Here is a 24,441-nt window from a genome sequence, read left to right as displayed (position 1 = left end):
ACCGCCCCCTCCTGTGCCGTATGCCCGTGCTAAGACCCCCAGTAGGATCCCAGGGTCACGCTAGTGCTGCGCCGTGCCTGGCTCGGCTCAAACCCGAGCCGGAACCCCGACCGTGCCGCTCGCCGGCGACCCCGTGCCGCCTCTGCCGTGGGGAGCATCGCCCCGAACCCCAATTCCCCATGCTGGCTGCCCAGACGGGTTCGCCGTCGTCATCTCTCCCTCCCCATGCTAGCCGTACCCCGAACCGAGGCCGGAAGCGCCCAGTCGCGTTTCTCCGGCGATCGCCAGTCGCCCGCCGCCGCGGAGACGAGCTCCGGTGAGCAGCGCCGCCAGCCGCGCCCCCTTCTGTTCCTGGCCGTCCGATCGGAAATCCACGGATGAGATTAGATCGGAGCCTCATTGAACCGTGACCCTTCGATCGCGATCCAGCGGCCTAGCGTTGCCCGTACCGGTTCGCGGGTCAGATTTGATCCGAGCCGTCTGTTTCAAATCCTGCGCTCGGGATTAGATCTAGATCGTGGTTAGATCCCAACCGCCAGATCCCGATCCAAGGGCTGAGATCCACAGATACCCCTTCGGTTAATGGATCTAATCTCAGCCGGCCGCCTTAGATCTAACAGTCCAGATTAAAGCCTACCCTTTCAGCCTTGTTCTTTTGCTAAAGAACCCCCGGATTTTCTTGGAATCAACCCGCAGTCCACCCGTAGTTCAAAACTAATTACGGTTAGATCCTGTTTTATCCGTTTAGGCCCCTGGCCCCTTTGGAAATTGAACCCGCCGTCCAAGCCATGCCTTTTCACGTGCTAGCCCCTGAGTCTATGCTTTATTTACGTTTTAGTCCTCGGTTTTTGTCCAGAAGCCCCTGGAAGTCCTGTTTTTCTTACAAATAGGTCCCTGGATCCTGTTTTAAGCGTAGTTTTCGCGTTTTAGCTCCGTTTTAGGTGTTCTTTATATCCACGCGATCGTTGTAACGCGTAGATTAGTTCTAGGCTAGTTTCATGTGCTGTTCTATTGAATTGGTGTACTGTTTTCTTATAGTTTGCTATTGTGTGTGCATGTGTGTATGTGTGGACTATGCTTGATGATCGTGAGTAGACGCGGAGCCTTTGGAGCAGTACCAGGAGCAGCCGTCTTCCGAGCAGTTCGAGCAGCAGCCGGGAGAGTACGAGGAAGGCAAGTATAACATGAACCTCCTATCACTTTTAAATACAATTTCATACTGCATTTAAATTCTGTATGCCTATAAGGATTTCCTAGCCACTTTATATCCTATATATATATCCTTTGGGTTGCATTGTGGTTAGTTGTGCTAGGTTGCTGCGCTATAACACATTTGGTCCTTTTTAATTAATTTGATTAATGGTCTTATGCAACTTAATTCTGGAGCCGACCCTCTGTGCTGTGTGCTTGAGTGGTTTGTGCGTCCTTAAAAGATGTTTTTGTTAGAAACATGGTTTAGGGGGCCAGCACGGTGCTTAGTGCTTGGTTGGCCACTCTCCATAAGGACCGGTTCATAGAGCGACAACCTGGGACAACCGCGCAACCACAAGACTGGAATGGGACGGTCTTGACTTACTAATTAGGTCGTGTTGGTTCGGGAGTAACTTACCTGCGTGGGCAAGAGGGGTGGTAAGCTTCAATGGTCCCTGCTCCTCCGGCTTGGTCTGTGCTGTGTGTCTTGTACCCCCGGAGGTGGGCCCCATCGTTGCTGATCCAGAATCCTTAGCGGTTACACCTTACCAATGTGATCCTTTGTAACGGTCTCGTAGTGTGCTTGCTAGCCATCTCATCTAAGGAAGTGTGATGAACAACTAGCGTAGCTCACGACTTGTGGGTAAAGTTGTGCAACCTCTCGAGAGTGTAAAACTGATATATCAGCTGTGCTCACAGTCATGAGCGGCCCAGATCCTCCGTCTGATTAGTGGGGTTATCAACCTTTGACGAGGGCGATTCCCCGGGTGGTTTTGGTTTGGATGGTTCTCAGTAGTTCTTAATTAATACTGACTAATTTATTATGCAATTGGGTTTATGGTAATTCATCCACTTGTAGTAATTAGCTTTAATAAAATTTGCCAAGACTAAAAGCTAATGCAGTTGAGTCAGCCAGCCTAGAGCCTCATAGTTTGTGTTATACTTGTTGAGTACGAGTTTGTACTCACACTTGCCTCTCTACTCTTCTGTTCTATTTCGGATATCTTCGACTGCTGCTCAGTGCCCGGCAACGTGGAGGACTACGTCAGCGGCTTCGACGACTTCTAGGCGTTTGTCTCCCAGTCGACGTCCCTGTGGCGCCCAGCTCTTCATGTATCTCTTTTACGCTTCCGCAACTCTTGAACCGATTCTTGATTCGGTTGTAATAAAATAATTCATTTATTGATTTATCTACGATTTATATTCATGTTATTCGTGACATGTGTTGTGATATCTTGATAATCTGTTGTATATATGCGTGACTTGATCCTGGCGCATATATGATTGCTCGATTTATGTTCTTATAAATCGGGTGTGACAATATGGCAAGCTGTGGAGAAGTTTGGTGATCAAAAACAGCTTGATTCAGAAGTCATCTATTGCTCTAGTATAATTTCCAAGTACATGGATCAAGCGACTACCCCAGGTAGGTAATTTTAGTTTCTTTCTTGTGTTATTGCTTCAAATGCCTACTCCTGTGACTTCCATCTGCTTGGTTTCTAATTACCCATTATAATAATTAACACTATATAGTGATGCGTCCTCAACAACTTTCCATTGTGGCATGTATCAGTGATGAAATGCTTTTGTTACCTGCTTGGTTTCTAATTATATAATTTTTCATTATTGTGATATATTTGATTTTACATCGCCATCTGCTTCTCTGCTTTGAGTACGCATGGCTTTCTAGTATATGGCTGGTGATTGAACAGTATCTATCTTTTATTGAAATCGTACATATGTGATATGTGATGAACCCTGATCACAGTTAGTACTACTACTGAATCGTTGGCCTCAACTAATAAGCGGCAGCCGCGTACACTGGTCTCTGCAAGAAAAGTCGCTTTCATCTTTTGCCTATCCCTTCATCTCTTCTTCATCAGAAGTTCAAATCGCTTGATTAATCACGATTAATTAATAAATAATTAAAAAGTTCCTGAGCACCTATCAGGTGCATTGATTGTGTTGTATTGGCTACCACTTGACTGATCAGTCAATTAATCGTTAACTAGTGAGTTATTAGCCATGTCTAGTCGACCGACTAGCTGGTGGTGCTTATTTAACATTTGATTGCTGGCTTTATTCATGTTGCTGATCACTTGTTCTTACTTCTTCTTATAGTTTTGACCTGTTGTCCAGTTTTTAATTTTTTTTGTTGATTTGTTCATTATGTTGCAGGCTTCCTGTTCCCATTTTCAAGCAAAGAAATTCGCAATTACATGTTGAGCCCAAACCAAGTAAGTAACCAACTCATGATCTTTGTATTCTATGTATTTAGGGATGCAAGTGGGTACCCAACGGTGTTTTATAGGTCAACTAAATAATTACGATGGTATGCCATCCGAGCTAATTTCTACTTCTAAATTAATTTATTTTATTAAATTTTTGGATCGACCTGATGATCCAAAATAAATATAACTTGCATCCCTATACCTACTCCATCTTCTGATCTACTACTAAATAGGCAGCCGATTAGACAAAAAATAGGCTGCCCTTCGCTCACTAGCCCAATACTAATCGTGACTTAGTCAGCAGTTATTGGTGCCCATGGAAATGCAATAGGTTGTGAACTCGGTCAAATTATTGTTCCCTATAAAAAACGAAGAAATATTGCATATTACTTCAGCACAGTATTTATGTTGTTTAATTGTATGCTATAACAGTTGGTAAGGATGATGAGGAAAGGAATAATGAAGCCGGTGCTGTGGAGACACGGGGATGGAACGATGGAGTTTAGGCAGCATGACTAGGGTTATGCTCCAGTGATGCGCGTGTTGCTCACTTCTTGTTGACCTTGATCATGGGTTGCTGTATTACAAGGTATAGAAGCACACACATACACACTCTTCATGCTTGCAAGGCCGCTTTTGGGCATTCTAGAATGGAATTCCTTCTTGAATTTTAGAAGCGGGAAAAAGAAGAACTTGAAGAAACTAATTTGAAGGCAGCCAGTAACTTGGACGGCACCACCTAATGGGCCTATTTTGTTAATGTAAAAAGGCGGAAGCGCTGCCCGGCCACCTCTACTGGTCTCCCGGCCCATGAATGACGCGTGGGCGGGAAGGAGTGTAGGCGCGCGGTAGGAATGAATGGCCCAGAAAGAGCTGAAAGAAGGAGAAAAGCCCATGTCACACATTAGCTGGGCGGGGCGCAGAGAAAAGCGGAGCCCATGTGTTGTCAACGCGCAGTCACGGCCTTGTAGGAACCCAGCCCTGCCCATCGGCTAATGCAAGGCCTTGTTTGGTCCAGCACGGGGCATGAACAACCAATCCGATTAGCGCAGCACCCCTCAAAAAAAAAAAGAATCAGATTAGCGCAGCGGCGATCGGGAGCCGTCAGAGGAGAACAGTGCGGGCGGCTCGTAGGCCTTTTCCGACGTGGCTGGAACTGCAATCGAACGAAAGAAAAAAAAGGCTACAGCTCATAGCTACGGGACACTGACAGGTGGAGCAGTTTCGGAACTAGTCCTTTCCACGTCTAGCAAAAAAGGCTCGTGAGATCAGCAAGGAAGACGTGTATCAGAACTCTCCTGTTTTTGGACATGCCATGTTTGGCCGGCTTTGCTTTGGCTCATCGCCTTATCCCGACTTTAGCAGAGATGCAGCAGCACCACACATGCTCCAAATGGCATCTCCAGCTCCAGGAAACCCCGTCGTGGCAAGGCCAACATAGCGCACGTCACCGTGGCGTGGACCCAGAAGACCACAAGCCGAGCCCGGGACGGAACCGGTGCGAACATATCCCCGCATCCAGAACGCGCCGGGTCGCCGGCCGAACTCTCTAAGGACGCGTGCGCACCGTCGCGGACCGGTGGCGGGTCGCCCACGAAATCTTCAACGCAACACGCGACGCCGCCACGCCACGTGAAACATGCCCAACCCCACGCCCCGGCCCCGTCGTCGACGCACGCTTCCGTTCCGTCCCTCCTCCAACGCCCCGCCCATACGCGACCCAGCCGCGGACGCCGTCGTCGGCGCCACGTCCTCTCGTCGTGCGGGGGCCACTCATCGCGGCCGCCGCTGTTCGGCGCGGAAGTGGGCGGGAGGAACGGAAGCGTCATGGCGCGTACGGGCGAGGGAGGCCGGCGCGCCCCTTTCCGAACCATGCGGGCGGCCGGCCGGCCGCGGGGAGCTGTTGCGTCGAAAGCGATCCGGGGTGGCGCGAGTCGGCACGCACTTATCGGCACCGGCGGGCGGGGCGGGGGCGGGGCGGCGTCGCTGTCGGCGGCCGTTCCACCCGCTAGTGGGCGCCGCCCGTCGGCGTTCCCGAAGCCGCAACGGCCCCAGGTTTGTTGTTCCCACTTGCGGCGGTCCTAGGGTGTCGCCGCCCCGCCCCGCAACCAGCAGCCCGGCAAGTGGTGGATGGAACGGAAGCTCGTGGAATCCCGGACCTGACCAAGCTATCGCCTATCGGCAGCCAGGGATTTCACGTCGTCACTGAATACGTGAGGATCGACGAGTGGCCGGGCGGCAGAGAACTCTCTGCGAAAGGTTGTAGAGGACGTTGCTTCCGAGAGGCGGGGGGCGAAGCAGTCGGCGTGGCTCCGTTTCTTTCTTCGCATGAAAGCAAGGACAGGGGTGAACCGAGCTGGAAAGAGTGACGAGAGAACACGGATCCATCGATCGATCAACCTGCTAAACTTCAGCCAGACATGAAACAAAGGTGCTGCGAGAAAGGCATCTGATCCTTCGATAATCTTTTTTTAGCGTCTGGGGACGTTTTTCATTAAGAAGAAGAGGGAAGTTTGTTACAACGTGCTGTGTTCTTGATCAAGAGCACAGTCACCACAAATCGAAAAGACTATTACACAGTTAATAGTTCGCGACCTAAAGAACTCTCTCCTCCTATAACAGATCTTTGAGAAATTCAGAGGAAGAGCCTGTAAAGGTGTGATATTCCAGCATACTCCCACGGCCGAGCTTCATCCATAATTGCGTCAAACAACTCTGTTATGGAGAGTTTCACTTTCTGGAAGGCTCCCAATCCATTTATACTTTATGTTACAAAGCATCACTAATTCACCAGTCATCTCTGTATGAGAATGGAGTATGACCTACGGTATACTACTTACTGACAGCTAAGGATACAAGCAAGTATACTTCTCCCAAGAGGAGGAAGGCCTACGTACGTATGGGGTGTATGTGTGGCGGCTATGTATCTGACTCGCACACTCTCTCTGTACAAGAGCTGTAACAAGAACAAATCAAACAATTGTAATACTGGCACCAGACGAATGAATGAACGAATAGTGTTCCACCGAACTCTCTGCAGCTAGACCAAAAATCTTCGGACGGGTCGGATCCGCGCGCGCGGCGGCTCATGCGGTCATCAGGAGGCGGGGCTTCTTGAAGGCGAGCGGGCTCTGCACCTCCTCGTCCTCCTCCCACATCTTGCCGGCCTTGCCGCACCGGAACACGAACTCCGGCACGGCCGGGAGGTTCAGGTCGAACGCCCGGGCCGCGGAGCTGCCGTTGCCGGAGCTCCCCACCTCGGACGTCTCGGCGGCCGCCGCGGCGGCCGGGAGATCGGCGGAGGCGGCGGCGCTGCTCGCGCCGCCGTCGTAGTGCTTCCTCTTGTGCCCGCCGAGCGCCTGCCCGGTGGGGAACTCCTTGTGGCAGATGGAGCACCTGTGGACTCTGCTAGAGGCCGCCGCCCCGTCGGAGGACGCGGCGGTGGATGACGTGGCCGGCTCGCGGACCTCGATCGGCGGCGGGACGACGACGGTGATGGGGGCGGGGGACTCCAGGACGGGTGCTGCCGGAGCGCCCGCGGAAGCAGGAGGGGTCGGCAGCTTGGCACGGTGGCTGGTCTTGTGGCCCCCCAGCGCCTGGTAGGAGCTGAAGGACTTACCGCAGACGGAGCACTTGAACTCCGCGGCGGCCGGCGCCGCGGCGGGGACCGGCGCCGGCGCCTGGACGCGGTGGTTGCCGCCGCGGGAAAGCATGAGGAGGCAGAGCGCGAGGTTCTCCTCCTCGGACCGCTGGCGGCGCGAGCGCTTCCTCTTGGCCCAGCCCTGCGGCACGTGGGAGCCCTCGTCGCCGCTCGTGGCGGTGGCGCTGCTGCTCGTCGTCGTCGCCGGCGCCGGCGCCTCCTCGCGCTGCTTCTCCGGGATCACGGCGTGGAGCAGCTCCATGGAAGACATGGCGCACGGCAAGCGTAGGCTTTTTCGCTGGAGATCGACCGGAGACGAGTTCTCGGCCGCCGGTGCGACTTGTTCCCGCGGTGGCTGGCTTAGCTGTGGAGTGGTGGTTGCTTGGGCGTGTCGCTCTTCGCTGTGCTCTGGTGGTGTGTGAGTGGGGGAGAGTGAGGCTGTGGGGAGGAGGTTTTAAAGCGGTGGCGGGTGCGATGGGGCGTGGGAAGTTGCGTCGTAGGTGGGGGGAGTGAGGTGGTCGCCGGGGTGGGCGCGCACGCGGCACAGTGACAGTCAGGTGGGGCGCCGGGCGCGGTGGGGGCGCGGCGGCAGCGGGTGGGAGGCCGGTGGAGTGGCGGCGAAGGCGTGTGGTGGGGTTGGGCCTCGTCTCACTCGGGTCAGTCGGGTGGGTGGAGTGGAGTGGAGGGAGGCGGCAGGCGGCAGGCAAGGCAGGTACTCGGCGGCAACGAAAAAGTCGTGGTCAACGTGGAGGGGAAGACACGGGGAGAGGGGGAGGAGGCGAAGGGGAAGCCGGGGAGCGCAACTTGCCGAGCGCCGTGGTGGAACGAGAACGACGACTGGATCGGTAGTGTGGAGGGGAGTGTGGATGTGGGAGGAAGTGTGGCGAGGGCTGACCGAGGCGGCTGCGTCGCCGTGGATGGATGTGAGTTGCGGTCGTCGCCGGTTGCGGATGCATACCCGACCCCGCCGATCACCCGCTAAGCCACGCTTCATTTCATTTCATTTTCGCCGCTGAACGTGGCCAGATGGGCTCACGAGCTTGGAGGGAATTAATAAGCAATTAACAATGGATTAGGCTTTCTTAGTTCAGCTAGAGTGAACTAGGAGTTATAATCTGTCAAAAACTTCTGCTGGTGCTTTTTCTCGAAGCGGGAAAAAAATTGAAGCGCGAATTTCGCTGGTGCTTATATTACTACCTGTCTCCTTGGAATGTTACTATGTTATTGGTATGACAAGTAATTTTCTAGTTTTCGTAGGAAAAAAAAAGGTAACCTAGGTTGAATAAACGTCATGCTTACCTCAGAGCTTCGTGTGATTCAGAGCCTGAACCTCAAATGGTGCGCTAGCTACAGCTAGTTTCTTGTGCTGCAGGTCAACAGGAGTGCAAAATGAAAATTGAGTCAATCCTTCTCGCTATAATAATACTAGCACGCCACTGGCAGTGGTGGGAGCAGAGGACTGCGCAAGTCTGAAAGCATTTTGAAGCACATGCGTAAACTTGCAAAGCCTGAAAGGGTCTTCGCTTTGCCTGTTCGCCCCCTGTTACGGTTACAAGTCCAAACCAAACCAAACCAAACCGACCCGGCAGCAAGTCGCAGGCAGGCAGACCGCGCGATGGGGCCGCAGGTGCGTGCATGGAAGATTCCAACCTCCAACAGACCGGTCACCGCGGGGGGTCGCTTAAAATAGCCCGTTGCCTATGAGCTTCCGTCGGCCGAAGTGGCATCACTTACATGCAATGGATCTTCTGCGTCAGCTGGGTAGGCAGGCCGTGGCGCGGCTGCCACGGTTTCTCTAGATGGGCCCGACGGCCGCTCCTGCTGGCACGCGTACTGTCACAGCCAGACGTCATCCACGTAAGCAGGTGGAGGAGTTACTAGGAAGGAGGATGTTAAATTAGACCCAAGGTGTTGCCTTTTCTTCAGAAAGCCCAAGAGGCAAGGATTTGAGCACTTGAAGGGGTTTATATTGTTGAAACGGCAAATTCATGTGGCGTTTCCAGTTTATCCTCTCCCAGCAGCCAGCAGCGCCTTTTTACGTGCTAACAATGGCAGCATGACGTTTTATCCTTGCAATTTGCAAAAACCACCTCATGTGGTCAATTAGAAGCCTGCCACCGTACCACCACTAACAGATAAGCATGGCGCCCTATTTGTTAATACCACGCACCTGTTGTCCCTAGCAGCCTCTGCTGTCACTCGATATGTCACGTTGCCCACCACGCACCTAACACGCCGCTCGCCTCTGGATTAGTACGTACTAGGAGCAAGCAGCTACTGGCTACTGCAAGTTGGCACATGCGTGGGAGAAACCAAGTCCTCGCCCCCCCCCACACTCCACGGACTAATCCCCCCTACGTCCCCGCGGACGCCACGCCCACGTAGTACGATCGCGCCCGTGACCCGACGCCCCGGCGCATCTGTTCGGCGTCCGGGCCGCGCTGATTGGCTCCTCGGCGCAGCCGGCAGCCGCTCGAGTCCGCCGTTGGTCCGTCCGCCCCCGGACCTTTTCCATTCCATTAAGGCGGGCCGGCCGGTCACGCGGGCGCGAGCCAGCGCGCCTCGGTTCGGTGCACGGCCGCGCGGCGTCGGCGTCGGCTTCCGTGCGGGGGCAGCTCGGCAAGCGACACGTCCCCGTCCGCGCCCCGGCGAGCCGGGGGGCCTAGCTGCGTGCCGGCCCGGGTGGGTGTTCTCCACCCGATCCATTTCCCCACGTGTTCCTCGCGCGCCTTCGCGTCCCGGCCGGGCACGTACGTCCGCGCGCAACGTACGCCACGGGCCACGGCCCGCCTAATCGCGCGATTGGATCGACCGGCGCGAGAACGCGAGAGGGCGGCCGGCGGCCTAACCACCTGCCTGCCGTGCCCTGGTTGTTTATCGCTGGGAGATGGCTGGTCGCTACTGACTACTAGTAGTACTAGTAGCTAGTGGCGCCAGCGCCCAGTGGCAGCAGCAGCCGGGCGTTGCGCCGGCCGGCCGCGGTGGTTGCGCGCGGCGCGACGTGTCGCGGCGCTGGATCTCACACGGGCCGCGGGAGCGGGGTGCTCTGCTCCCACGAGGCGGCGACGCAAATCTGAACGGGAATCTCGCGGTGGTTGCGCGGTTGGCGCTCGTGGCTGCCGATCTAGTCTGCGATGGAGAAAGCACCTGCCTACCTGTGGCCTATAAACGGGATTAGTAGCAGGAAAAAGTCTGGGTTCGTTAGAGAGTACCAGCTGCTGCTCTCGAAGCACAGTCTGGCCTCACTCTTTTTCTCTGTCTTGGGTGGCTTCTTCTTTTTTCTTGCTGACTGCTGGAACCATTTTTTTTTAGAAGAACTTTTTGGAACCAATTGAGAGCGTCCGCTATCTCTCTCGAATCTCCCCGCGTGGAGAGCAACCGACAACCTCGAATCTGGCCCACTATGTTCTTTTCTTCGCCTTCGGCCCAACAAGCCTGGACCAGATTCCTAAGAGCAAAAAAAAAGAATTTCATAAGGAAATGTCTGATTTTTTTAGAGGGGAGGGGCTAAGAAATATAAAAAGTGTCGGCACCCTGGTTAGTGGTTAGCACTACTCCTATGTGCTAAAGAAACAACTAGAGACTTCATTTATTGCCTTATTTTCTGAGGGATACTACTAAGTAATAGTATGTGGCTCAGTTGGGCTGGTTCAGTGACTGTTTGGTTTGGGGTTTTACTTCTAGAGTATCTTTTTCTGACTTTGACAAAACATTACCAACCACACTGTCATTCATCAAGTTGGTTCGATCAGGACTTGAAAGGAATCTAGAGTATACGATTGATCTCTACTCCCTCCATTCCAAAATGCATAGTATTTGTTATACATTTAGAAATAACATATGTCTTGGTGCATAGCAAAAGTTATGAACTTAGAAAAATTAAAACAAACTACATTTAAAATGGAGGGAGTGAAACTCAACACTTGCGAAATCAGAAGGGCCATCAGTAATGTTGGTTGAAGCATTGGTGCTAAATGGAAAGTCCAGGAGCAAACTAAAATGCATGACAGCTACAGAATCTCCAGCATCGCAGTTTGCAAGACTGTCAACATGTATACGTGCTTCCAACGCCTAGGTCCAAAGATATGGAAATTGCCCTTGATGCAAGTCAAAAGAATTTAGCCAATAGAAACGTCCAGGACAACGTTTTCTTCTTATTTCAAAAAGAAAAAAAAACAGTACGAACATGAACACTTAACCAACTAAGCTGTTCATTATCTCAAAAAAGAAGTATCAATAATGATCTAACACGATGACGCGTTAGAGTATGTTTTTCAGGGCGATTTTGATCTGTGTAGGACAACTTGATCATACAGTATACATCTTCAAATGATTGCTCTTCGGTTGGTATAATTTAGAGCTCTCACACTTTGGAAAGGACGAAGAGGCGATTCTCCACACTCAAACGTCCAAAACTACACAAAAAATGGAGATACAAGTTCAAGGCTGGCTCCGGCCAATCCAGTTTGTGATTTTGCAATTTGCACGCATGGACTAATGGTATGGACTTGCCATTCCTAGATGTTCCAAAACCAGATGGAGACAGCTATGGAGACCATGTCGAGCACAACTTTGGGATTCAGAGCCTGCTTGCAGTTGACAGACAAATGATCACTCTGAAACACACTCCCTCTGAATATTGTTTGTGCAAATAGAATGACCAGCTATGCATGTGCAGCTTAGTATAAGGGCGTGCAAGTGAGGCATCACAATCACCATGCAGCTGTCTCCGTTCCCGTTTCAGTTTACTTGCCTCCACGATCTCTCCGCTCGATTATTCCTTCACAAAATTCGACCTGCAATTCAAACTACCAGTTTGCTAGCTCTATTTTTTTGGGGGTCAAACTGAATGTTCTTCAGGTTCATAAACAAGCAAGTCCCGAATCAGAGCCATTCCGCGTATCTTGACCACTACTGTCCCATCCTCAGATGACGGACATCTACGCGTGATTTTTCTTGTCTGAAAGTTGTTCAGAGTTTTGTAAGCAGACTCTCTCCCCGAGTTGCACATATAGCCAGCTACCTGAGCTGTATCAGAAACAGTTAAGTTTTGTCCCAACGGCCATACAAATACTCACTGATCTCTCGACATCCGGCCAGCCACACCTACGTGCGTTCAACCAAGACCAAGCCTCGATCAGTCACTCCTGCTCTCTCTGCTGAGCTTACACAGGTGCACCTCGGTCCTCGCGCAATGTCGCAACCCGAGCTCGCCGCCTGGCTCGAGTCCCGAGACGCGCATTGGTGCTCGCAGTACCCGGCGGCGCCGGCGCCGGACGAGGAGTCGGAGATCGTGGCGCAGTTCCTCGCGGCGCCGTACCCGTACCCGAACGACGACGACGACGACGAGCGGGAGCAGAAGCATCAGCACCATAATAAGCTGGGCGAGATCAGTGCCACCAGCTCCACGTACTGGCCTGAGCCTGGCCATGTCACTGACCCCGGCAACGGGGCCTGCTACTGGCCTCCCCATGGCGCCGCCAGTAACAGAAACAGCAGCGGCAGCGGAGCCTACTTCGATGGCAGTGGCTGCTGCTACTACTACCTCGCCGAGCCGGACGTGTCGCTCGGGATCAACACGCGCACGACGCTGCTGTGCACGTCCTCCATCGACCTAAATCTCCTCGGCGACGGGGAGGAGGAGGGAACCTCGAGCGTCGTCCACCCGGCCCCTAACCCTTCGCCCGCTGATCACACTCATACGGCCGGTCACCGCAACGGAGGCGATGACGGCGCCGCAGCCCGCGCCGCGGTGTCGCTCCCGAAGCGGAAGGCTCTGGCCGGCAACGATGGCGGGGATCTTGGACGGCACAAAAAGAAGGAGAAGAAGGCGGCATCCAAGACGGCGCAGAAGTTCAGTCAGGAGAGTTCGCAAAGCAAAGGCAGCTGCTCGGCCGACGAGTCCTTGTCCAATTGCTCCGAGGTGAACCGCCGCTTGGGGGCTCACGGCGGCGGCGGCAATGCGAAGGCCCGGGCAGCCAAAGGGTCGGCGACCGATCCCCAGAGCCTCTACGCAAGGGTGAGCTCAATGCGCGGCAGTGCAGATGGACCATTGCACTACCTTTCTAGCCGACTCACAATAAATTGATTCAGAGTATTCTTTCCGATTGCAGAGAAGAAGGGAAAGGATCAATGAGAGGCTCAAGATTCTGCAGAAGCTGGTGCCCAATGGAACCAAAGTAATTGATCGTTTTGTGCCCAGTGGAACCAAAGTAATTGCCAGTGCTAGTGTTTGCTAACTGCCATGAAACACATTTCTGCAGGTTGACATCAGCACAATGCTTGAGGAGGCAGTTCACTACGTCAGGTTCCTGCAGCAGCAGATCAAGGTAATTAAGCAGGCACGCTTGTTCTCTAGCCATGCGCATTGGGTCTGTTATCAGCGTCTCACAAGATTAATTGTGTTCATGATCAGATGCTGAGTTCTGATGAGATGTGGATGTACGCACCGATCGCTTACAACGGGATGAGCTTAGGAATCGACTTGAAGATCTCCACTCTTCAGTGATGACTCGAGTCCCATGGTTACAGTTACCATCTGAAGACTGGAAAAACTGGGCCAATTATTAAGAGCGATCTTTGGCACTGACGAAATTACGGCCTTTTTTCTTTTTGGCGTAGGGCTTGCACTGTTTTGCAATAGGGTCATCACTGTTTGCAAGATGCAATATTGATGTCATTCACAGTCGTTTTCTTGGAGACACTTCTTTGGCTCCTCTTTACCTGATCATTTTTCAATACGTACATTAAGAGTTACTACATCGGGACAGGGGAAGACATGCAAGACGTATATGCCCATTTTTGTACTGATAACCAGTCAGGTACACTATAGTTGTAACATGTAAAATTGATACGATCTTTTTTCTCACCTTCTTTTTTTTCCCCTCCTGACCCCTAAAAAAAAATGGTGTTGAAGTTTGAGTAATGGAGAAACAAATAATACCAGATGACTATAATACAACAAATCACGATCTTTGAAGAATAATGAAGCGTTCCGCTAGTTTTTTTTGGTTGCTGCTGTTGTATAACTTTAACATTACTAATTGGCAGCATGGTTATGTTGTTGCTTTCTGTAAGTAATGATTAGAGTTATCTCTGTTAGTCGCAGAGTACAGATCTCAACATGGATGCTGATTGCCACTCCTTACCCACTACTCACCTCATCACTGTTGAAATAAAACCTGCGTAATCAATTAGCCTATAGCTTTCAAAGAAATACATCATATGACTTTCGTTCAAAAAAAGAAATACATCATATACAATCGATGGCGCCAGCACACTTAGTTATGTTCGATGCACAAAAATGTTGCATCGTCTGGTAAGTGGTACACACCACACCAAAACGTGGTCAAACTCAAGAGTCAAGACATGGCAGTTAAGTCACGCAATTGCGATTACCTCCGAGACGACATTCCCAAGGGAATATGGCATATACATCCTTTCGTTAACAGTCTAAGAACAACCTTCACTACAAAAGAAATTAGAAACCACACGAATGAACCCTTTCTTCATAAACAACCAAATGAGCAGTTTGCCACGATGAAGAAATTCGATACGTGATCTGCAGCCCCCTTGCCAGTTGACATATTATTACTTGGGCCCAAAAAATCATCAACAATGATTACATCAAGTATGATCATTACACAACATCAACAACACATGCTAAACCTAATGTCCTATGTGTTGACAATCAGGACCATTAGTTTTACCTACAGCTAAACCCTAATAAATATGTTACATGGGAAATGCAATCATTCCCCCCAGAAACCAAATATTACAACAGACTTCACAAGGCCCCCTCATTTAGCAGCATTTTCCTGTGATCATACCGTGGCGATCTCCTTTACATGGAAAATACTTTACAAGACCCAGAAAATTGTCAACTATGACTGGCGATACAAGGACCAGAGGTTAGGGACAGGTGGTACCCTCAGACTGTTTGTGTGAGCCTTTGTGGCCCAGATATTGTGATAGGTGGCATGCTGTGCTTCAATGTAAAATCAAATTTATTGCTTCCTTCCCGTTAGGCTTTGGCAATGGACTAGGCTGAGGGTATGTGACTGAAAAATTCATACCCTTTGGTGTATGGTTTGCAGAGCCAGAACTGGAGGCCGAACTCAAAGGTGGAGGTGACAAGCTATTGGTTCCTGAGTTGGGTAGGGGTGTCGTTAATCGATACGCCAATGACCCAGAAGACCGAGCACTGCTTGTTTCACTACCAGAATAAAAAAATGCCAGGGGTTAACAATTGACAGTCTCAAATAACACGAACCTTTCATCAATATAGATCAGGAAACAGCGTAAGGTGACAGAAGTACTCACCCATTTGCATGTTTCCCTCTCATGCATGAATCATTCTTCCAGGGTACTTTATCTCTTGCACCGCTGTGCCCAGTATCCTGTCATCAACGAGCTGAATTATAGAAGTGCATAAAGCTTCAAAGTTGAAACATTGGATATCATGTGAATGTAGGAAGGAGAAAAGGTGGGAAGGCTTACTGGGGATTTGATTGCTGCAAATGAGGGTGTAGAGCCATGCTGGTTGTAGGGTGTAGAGCCATGCTGGTTGAAATGATTAGAATTTTGGATAAATGGGTGTTCAAGCAATTTGCTTGCTGTTGGTCTCTCAGCAGGGTTTCTCTTGAAGCAGCATCTCAGAAAATCCTTCCCTTCAGGGGACAGATTATCTGGAATTGGTGGGTCCGTGCGCAGCACCTTAAACATTGCAGCAGGCTGTAGCACCACAAAATATACATAGTTCATGATTAAGAACCTTATAAGACACCAATTCATTTTTTAGGCTGCTGATCACAAACCACTCTCCATGAATGGAAACAGTGAGTTATCTAATATGGCCAAGATTAGGCAGGCAATCACACATGTACCAATAAAAAATCATTATTTGTTTCGTATTCACAGCTTTGATCAGGCCAAGGTGCTATGTAAGACAAATTATCAGCATTCATCAGATGAACCTAAGGTAAAGAAAGATGTTCTACTCTGATTACATAAATACAACTCAAAACACAGGGAAACCTCCACAAACAACTTACCCCTTCAAGACCGCTCCAAGGTGGTTTTCCTGTAAACATCTCAATGATTGTGCAACCAAGGCTCCAAATATCAACAGCGAGATCATAACCTGCACTTTTATCGAGTGTGGCCCTAACAACCTGCAATATAAAAATGTACTAGTGTGACTGCACTACACCTCTAATTCGAAATAAGCAAGTAATCTATTCAAACAAAATAAACAATAGCACAGCCAACAGCAAGGTCACAAAACTAAATTGTTACAAGAGGTCATCACAGTATCTAATGTGAAAATTTATCACAAAGGCAAGTATCCACTATAAGTTTCAACACATAAATACACCCTAGACCCTACCTTGGGAAGATTGAATCGTGATTTTTTAGTACCATATTTTCCTAGTGCCCATTACTCTCGTTAGATTGAAGACATGCCTCTCTCTTTCTAACTCCTGCTTAAGATGGTTTGGGGTAAAGCAGCAAGTGATGCATTCAAGCGCTTCTGCTGGCGTGTTGTCTCAAAGTCAGAGGCAGAGACAATGTGCCCGTCATAAAGCATTATAAGATGTTTTTCCTTGATTCATAATTAAGAAACCATAGTCCATGCTAGGAAAACTTCCATCATAAGAATTCTACAGGTCGTCAGACTTTGAAATTGAAAAATATAGGTCCCACTCCAGTCAGACCATCAGCCGGCAGCTCTTGCTGCAGTCCAGCAGGCCTGTCTCCCACTGCACCTTGTTCCAGGTTCCCTCTCCCATCCCAGTGCCATGAGATCATGGGAAGGCAGTTCTCGCCCTGGATAATCAATTTGACCGTGCATGCATGCATGCAGGGATGTGAAGAGTGCTCCAGGCACTGGGCAGTGACTCGGCTTGGATCGTATGGGCTTTGGGCAAAGTCTGCGCATTAGCCTTGTTCATCCAGCATCTTTGTATTATTCTTACGACTTTGTGGAAATCAACTCCTAATTGTATTTACTTTTTACTCCAAATTCCAGCTATTTAGCAGTGTAGACCGTTAAATACCAATTAATAGTGTAGACTTTTTTGGTTAACACGGTACTTTCTAAACCTTTGAGAGAAAACATGGCAGCTTCTTTTAAACTTTGCTTAACACGGATGAAATTCTAGAGAAGACTAACTGTTTATATAAAACAGGTCTGCTAAGGTTCTCATTCATAAAGGTAACTTAAAGTCACTAAAGTGTTGTGCCAACTTCCTGGTTCAATTTCTTTATTCACTTCTTATTTGAATAATTTCTTTATTCACTTCACATTAAAAAGAAAAAGGAACGCAAAAGTTTTTAGAAATCCTTATCTTTCTCATAATAGGCAGCAAGCAAAGCTAAATAGGAAAGGGGGCAAGCTACCTGACGTGATAAGGCTACTAGTGCCCTCTTCCTCTGCGTGTAGAAAAGGAAGCTACCCAGCTGGCTGGTCAATCTCAGTGATCTTATCGGCCGGCAAAGCGGAGACGGACGACCACGGTCCCGACCTTACCAGTGGACTATCCTACTGAGCTAATGAAAGAAAAATGACACGAAGATCGACATGAGCTAGACATGGATGTATCAAGCTTTGCCCAAAAGGATAATCCTAGAATCCCGTCTGTCTTCTGGATTTGGCAAATTCCCTCTTTTTTTTATTCAAAATATTTATGAAAAATGAAAGCCAAAAGTACTCTTTCATATACTGACAGTCCACCCCTAATGCCTTACTTAAGTAAGCACTATCTTTTCCTGAGTAAACACTGCGGCCGAAGACTTTGACATTCAATCAACGGAGTTGAACTCTATTACAGTAAAAATGGAAGAAGTAACCAGAACGTAGCAGCAAGGGACAACCCACCCATACAGACAGCCTGCGGGGAGGATGGCACTACTGGCAAAGACCGTCTGGCGAAAACGCCGCAGGCGCGAAGCGTGGTGGGCCTGCGTGGGAGAACCTTGACCAAACCAATAGCGGCGCATTTGCTACTTACCTAACTAACAGAGCAGGCAGGCGCATTTGCCAGAACAGGCGCATTTGCTGGTCCCCCCAAGCAGTGCTTCCTGATACTGTATTTGAATATACCTGACAAAGCGGGAGGTGTAGCCGCAAAGAAAGACTACTTCTTCTGGATCCAAAATTAATAAAATAAAGAAATCCAATTTTTTTCAAATTTTTAAATAGCCAGCAAGCAGTTAGCTTTCCTCTAGAAGTCATGGAAGTGAGGTCAAAAATATACTTTTATTTCATCAACTTTGAATAATGACTTTTTTAATACAAAGAACAAAATGCATTTCGACGATTTTTTGAGCAACTAGCGCGAAAGCCGTTGCGCTAACGCGCATTCTCCACCACACAATTTTTATACGATTTTCTGACTGTCCAACTAAGTAGAAAAGGACAGACGAGTGTGGCGTTAAAACTGTTTACTTTTCGAATTTCTCACGATTCGATGGTATTCTCTTAATGAAGTTTTTAGCCAGTCATATGGTCGAGTACACTATCAAACCGCTGCGTGTCCATTAGCGCTCCTGTCCAGAGCGAAGAGAAGGCGAAAAAGCGCTAAGCATCATTGGCTTGGTCAGCCTTTACCTGACCAACTACCTAATACTACGCAGGCTCATCAAACAGCGCTTTTGAGCTTTCTTCAGGATGAATATACCGAATTGTGATCAATCAAATATTGCTAAGTCCTGGTATTGGTCCGAGTGAAGAGAAAAAAAAGCCATACAGAACTCAAAATCTTTTCCGGAGATATTCATTTTCCTGAAGAGGCTACCCTGAGAGTCCGATCTCAGGGTAGCGCTTTGGTTTAACTCCTAAAGAAGCGCTTTATGAAGCTTCTCGTAATTTGAAAAGTTGGTCGAATTGGAAATATTGAGAGCTTTTCAGTTGTAGCGCGCCTTCCCTCCTTCTCTCATTTCGGATTCATGGACAATCCGCCCAGAAAAAACGATAGGAAAGGCCAGGGTTTAACCCTTGAAACTTTGATTTGTTATTTAACCTGCCCACGTAGATCGAAAAGGTTGAATGTGCCGTAGCTCAAGAAAGAACGTCACCCTCTCTACCATCTCCGGCTTCCTAACCAGACCTTAAAATGCTCCTGCTCTTCCCCCTTTGACTTAGTTTGGAATTCAATCAATCAATCAATTACGAAACAAGAGAGCTTCTTTATTCCGGGGCTAGGGTGAGCTGAGGGGGGACAGCGTATACCTGGTTAAATTAATCAACCACCAGAGGATTTATTGCCACCAAGGATTCATCCATTTAAGTTTGGACTTTCTAAAAAAGGAAAACTGGTACACTACTAGACTAACAAGTTCATTTTTTTTCAACGCTGTATATTCTGAATGACGTATACAAAAAAGAGCAGGCACATCACATGAGAATAATCAGACTTGTTGCAATCAGGAGAGAAAAGAAAATGATGAAATTAACATGAAGAATAACCAGTTCGCACCTCAGGAGCCATCCAGTATGGTGTTCCCTTCAATGAAAGATTAGGAGCTGCAGTACTCAGCTGAAAAGAGAGGAAAATGTGCAAAGATCAACTATAAAGGCTAAGGGTAACCAATAATATATATGCCTATTGTCTACAGGACAAAAATGACTGCTATATTAATCAGGAGTCGCCCCACAGAAAGTAATGCAAAACTTGGAAAACTGTTGATACTGTAGATCATTCATTTAGACTTCAACTTTTTAACTGGAGGCATCTATGTAAAATTGCATGGATCGTTGTTGAAATACATGGTAGATTTTGGATAGAGTATCTTTGGTGGAATCAGGTAGGATCTCACACTCTACAAATCTATCCTATAGAATAATTCTATTGCAACATCTCCAATGTGATTCAAGATACTAATCCTAGGTGGCTACTCCATATATCAAATATTTGTGTTGAGCAGCATATTGTACGCACAGCAATCATTATGGTCTCAATTTCTCCTGCACCATTTAAGAGAGAGAAGCAGTTGCTTGGATGAACATACTATTGTTGCCATGAAATGGATGAACATACTATTGTTATCTTGGATGTGGTAATGATAAGCTTAATGGTAAGTTTTTGAAAAACCAAATTCAGGGGTACTGGCTAATGGATAATTGTGTGTAATAGTGAATAACATAAAACTATAGGTAATTTGGAACTCACATGCTTAGCCATTCCGAAGTCAGCCAATTTCACTACACCATTAATATCCACTAACAAATTTGCACCTTTGATATCCCTGCAAGAGCAAAACTATATTAACGTACACTTGTACATTTTCAGCATAATACAAGAACCTGATATATGCAAAACTCAGCAATAGCATGGTCCAAAAGAAGATAGGGTGTTTGCAGATTGCAAAAGAAGAGGATACTTGCTAATAGACAACGTAGGTTGGTGTAAACCAGCCTCCAGAAGAATCTAGATAAAGCTTTTAGCTTAAGAAAACACAACAAAGTGAACAAACACTGAAACTAAAATGGCAACAAAAAGGTACTACCTACTCTAAATGGATATGATAAAACAAAATGTAAGAGCTATTAAGCTGTTAGGCTAGATTCAATTAATAGGCAAAGTTGAGATATTGTTATTTTAAAAAAAATTGAAAACAAGGAAATAGATAAGTTACCTATGCATAATCTTTTGGCTATGTAAGAAAGCAAGACCCTTGAGGATATGTCGCGTGAAGTTACGTATGACTGATTCTGTCAGTGATCCACAATGTTGATGAACATACTTATGGATTGAACCAGGATGAACATATTCCAGGTATATGTAGAATCTCTCTTCAATCTGCAAGGGTTCAACAAATAGCCATTACATATTACTCAAAACTGGCACGGTAAATACTAAATGCACTTAACATGACACAGGAGAACTTACAGTCTCACTGCCATAGTACTGCACTATGTTTTCATGCTTGAATTGACTAAGAAACTTAATTTCCTGAAAAAAATGTCAGAGCCAGTGAACAAAATAAGTGCATGCATGCATAATTTTTATGCAGAAGAAGATAGTGCTATACCACAATCAGTTTAGCATTATTCAATAAAATTCCTGAGACTGGATTGAACTTGAGAAGCATACAGTATGTAGGATCACAGGAGGTACAAAAGGAATGCAAATAAAATATAAGCAAAGGCAAAATTTTGTTACTTAAAACCCATGAAGCTATGTAAACAAATTTGGTAGGGAACAATCATATAAATTTGAATGTAGTGATACCATCAGTGCAGAATAAACAGCAAAGAAATAAGGCCAAACCTGTTCCAATTGCTTCAGAGACTCAGCTGATTTAGCATCGTCTGGAATTATATTAACCTCTTTCATGGCACAAAGAGCTCCAGTGTGCCTATATGTAGAAGTAAGAGAATAACATTCAGAATCCAAAATGAAGTAACAACCATGGCTTCATGATGATAAAATACAATGATGTACCTATTAGTGGCCTCATATACACATCCAAATGTTCCACTGCCTAGGAGTTTTCCTTTTTGCCATTGACCAGCCACTGACGGCATCTCAACTTTTGAAACTACCTGGTGGCTAGTATTAGTCTGCTTTGGGCTTACAGAAGCAGGAGGGAGAGGTAACGGGTGAAAACTGGCACTTCCATTGCCTTCATTACGAGAAACATGGTTCTCCGGAAACAACTTTGGATGCATTGGTGATGGAGGAGCGCTTGGGTTTCTTGATCTTAAAACTGGATTTCTCAGTGGACTTGAGCGAGGAGAACGCTCCTGACCACCCGCAAATTTATCAGGTGAGGGAGAAGGAGGCGAAGATCCCATCAGATCAGAAGACCAGATAGACCGTGCTGACCATACATTGGTATCTTGGATGGATATTGCAGCAGATGAGAAGTCTACATTGCTCAATCTTCGGGGACTTTGCACAGGGCTCGAAAACCCACTACTCGGTGCACTCCTAGCAGGAATGTTCAATCTGAAGTTCAAAGTTTCATCTGAGTTCTTATCCTGGAATTTCTCTTTAAAAGCTTTTCTCCGTTCACCACAGGTAGTCCCATTTAACCGAAAGTCATTGTGCTCATGAGTCTTTGGTAGAGTTTGGGCCACCACTCTATTATCATATACAAAACATCAAAGAATTCACAAATATGAACATCAGAATCACCAGTGATACAGAATTGCAGTGCTCCAAAGGAACACAAAACATATTGACGAAATGGAAATAGTTTGAGCAATGAGTCATGCAGAGTACAAATGTTCAAAAGAAGCAAAATATAAAAATGAAGTGTTGTGCATCTTTACTGTTCATGGTACAATTATTAATAGCACTACTGAACTAGGTTGTTTCAACAGTAGATTGATTTAACGATCCTAAACTTGTCCAGTCTTTCAGTTCAGTTTAGAAGCTTCACAGGAATCCACTTCAACCTAGTACAATGACAGTACAGCAAGTCACCAAGTCATTCATCTATTAAAATCCCATCCTAGCTACTTCTTTCCATCATGTTAGTATCTAATCAAGTCACCAAAAGTTAAGAGAATCATTGTGTGCAATTTTATGGGTTGTTATATGCCGAAATCTGCAGTGAAAGCATCATGTGCACAGATCATCGCAACTCAATACATGTGACGAAATACATAAGAAATACAATTCTGTGATGTATCATCCAAATGCAACCTGATGTCATGATCTCCAATAAACATGAGTTAGTAACATCCTACAACTACTCAACTTACTAAAATCATAATCCATATCTGAAAGCTCCATTCCTGAACCCTGATGTCTATCATCAAAATCACTATACCCTACAGCAAATGATACCATCCCCTGAGTCTCTAAACCCCGTAGGCACCCCCAAAACTGTTCTTATTTACTGCAAAATAACCTGCCCAAAACTAAGTGTCTGATATCTCACTGATGCCACAGCATGACTAAATAGTGTTACCCTTTTTGAAATGCACAGATTGCTATTAATCAATAATCATAAACTGACTCTGGAATCCTCAAGCTGTGAGTGTGACACCCTTACTCGCGTCATGATTTACAAGCACACTAATTAAACTAGGGGTGAATTTGGCTAGCGAGGATCAAAAATAATAAAAACTAAGAATGAATCACCTCCGCGCGAGCAATGGCGGCATCCTTTCACTCCCAGTCTCTAAAACCCCTGGAGCCTCCGCTGCAGGCAAGTTCCAGTCCCCGTCGAGCATCCTCGACGTCGGCGACGGAAGCGGCCTCCCGGGCCCGCGGCACGAAGGCTCCCCATCCCCTGGCAGGGGCAGCGGATGCGGCAGCAGCATGGGCGTCGATGACGATCTCGCTGGCGCCACCTCCATGTTACTCGGCGACCTCGAGATCGGCGTCGAGCTCGCGGTCGCAAGCCCGAACCCGGCCGCCGCGTCCCTCCTCGCCGTAGGGTCCACGCCGATCGCGGGGACTCCGATCTCGAGGTCGTCGACGACGTAGCGCATCCGAGGCGCCCTGCTCAGCCGCGGCTGCGGTTCGCCGCTACCCCCGCCTCCATCGCGGCGGGAGCTGGGGCCGCTGCCCCCGCCGCCGATGAGGCGGGAGGTGGAGGCGCGCGCGGGGGACGCGGGCGTGAATGCGGACGAGGATTGGGAGGAGCCGGAGGGGGAACCGGAGCGCCTCCACCAGCGCATCGGGACGAGGGCTTATGGGGAAAAGAGCGAAACCCTAGTGACATGGAGTGGCGGAAATGGCGTCGCGGTGGGAGGGGATCGCTGGGAGGGGAGACGACGACCTCCCCCCGCCATTTGGGCTTTTTTAGTTTCTCGCTGGGGGGTGTGTCTTGGGAGTCGGGGTTGGTTTGTTGTTTTTCTGGGAGAGCGGCTCCGGCCGGTGGCTATCGGGGGCCACGCGGCTTTGTGGGAAAGAAGTCCAGCGAGTCAATGCTCTTCTGATGCAGCACACACATCACGTAGTGCTGTACACGGCTTCCTTCCTGTTTCGTTTTCTCTCTGCAGCTTTTTCCTTCAACCTTCCTTATCGCGGGCTTTGATAGGCACGTTCAAATATCTTTGTTTAATTTTAAATATATTTGTTTAATTTTAAGATAATTTTTGCTACTTTTAAAGACCACCCGAGATAGAACAATAGTGTGTAGAGATAGTAAACTAATATATTATCTTGATATTTGAAGTTTAGGGTGCATGCTCTTCTAATATCATTAACATATTAGCAAAACCATTAGTCATGTAAATATAAATAGAATACTTAATACCCATATGTACTAGCTAATCAAATCTATGGTGACTCTGAGGCCAACAATTTTTAGAAAAAAAAACAAAATTCTTGTTACATTTAGCGTATTGTATTCTTTATTATTATAGTTCTTATTCCTTAATGAGTTGTATAAGATTATTTTTTATATTTCACCACA

General features: G+C 47.9%; 2 protein-coding genes and 1 pseudogene across 2 annotated transcripts; 1 reads left to right on the top strand and 2 right to left on the bottom strand.

Moving 5' to 3' along the window:
• Nucleotides 1-6,122: 6,122 nt before the first annotated feature.
• LOC112876635 (zinc finger protein 1-like) lies at nucleotides 6,123-7,511 on the bottom strand. The gene has a single exon (XM_025940784.1). It carries the CDS (start codon nucleotides 7,331-7,333, stop codon nucleotides 6,509-6,511), a length of 825 nt encoding a protein of 274 aa, XP_025796569.1. The 5' UTR covers nucleotides 7,334-7,511; the 3' UTR covers nucleotides 6,123-6,508.
• Nucleotides 7,512-12,256: 4,745 nt separating this feature from the next.
• Nucleotides 12,257-14,076, top strand: LOC112876924 (transcription factor bHLH85-like). Its single transcript, XM_025941104.1, has 4 exons — nucleotides 12,257-13,081; nucleotides 13,176-13,241; nucleotides 13,326-13,391; nucleotides 13,478-14,076. Exons 1-4 carry the CDS (start codon nucleotides 12,257-12,259, stop codon nucleotides 13,568-13,570), a joined length of 1,050 nt encoding a protein of 349 aa, XP_025796889.1. The 3' UTR covers nucleotides 13,571-14,076.
• Nucleotides 14,077-14,610: 534 nt separating this feature from the next.
• Nucleotides 14,611-23,888, bottom strand: LOC112872552 (annotated as a pseudogene).
• Nucleotides 23,889-24,441: the final 553 nt, after the last annotated feature.

Source organism: Panicum hallii, chromosome 9 (assembly GCF_002211085.1).
Source record: "Panicum hallii strain FIL2 chromosome 9, PHallii_v3.1, whole genome shotgun sequence".
NCBI lineage: Eukaryota > Viridiplantae > Streptophyta > Magnoliopsida > Poales > Poaceae > Panicum > Panicum hallii.
This window is presented reverse-complemented; position numbering and strand designations above follow the sequence as displayed.

Bases quoted from the DNA above. Each gene is read 5' to 3' on its own strand.
- LOC112876635 (XM_025940784.1), bottom strand. From the start codon at position 7,333: ATGTCTTCCATGGAGCTGCTCCACGCCGTGATCCCGGAGAAGCAGCGC.
- LOC112876924 (XM_025941104.1), top strand. From the start codon at position 12,257: ATGTCGCAACCCGAGCTCGCCGCCTGGCTCGAGTCCCGAGACGCGCAT. The intron at 13,242-13,325 runs GTAATTGATCGT...ACATTTCTGCAG, and splicing joins TGGTGCCCAATGGAACCAAA to GTTGACATCAGCACAATGCT. The intron at 13,392-13,477 runs GTAATTAAGCAG...GTTCATGATCAG, and splicing joins TCCTGCAGCAGCAGATCAAG to ATGCTGAGTTCTGATGAGAT.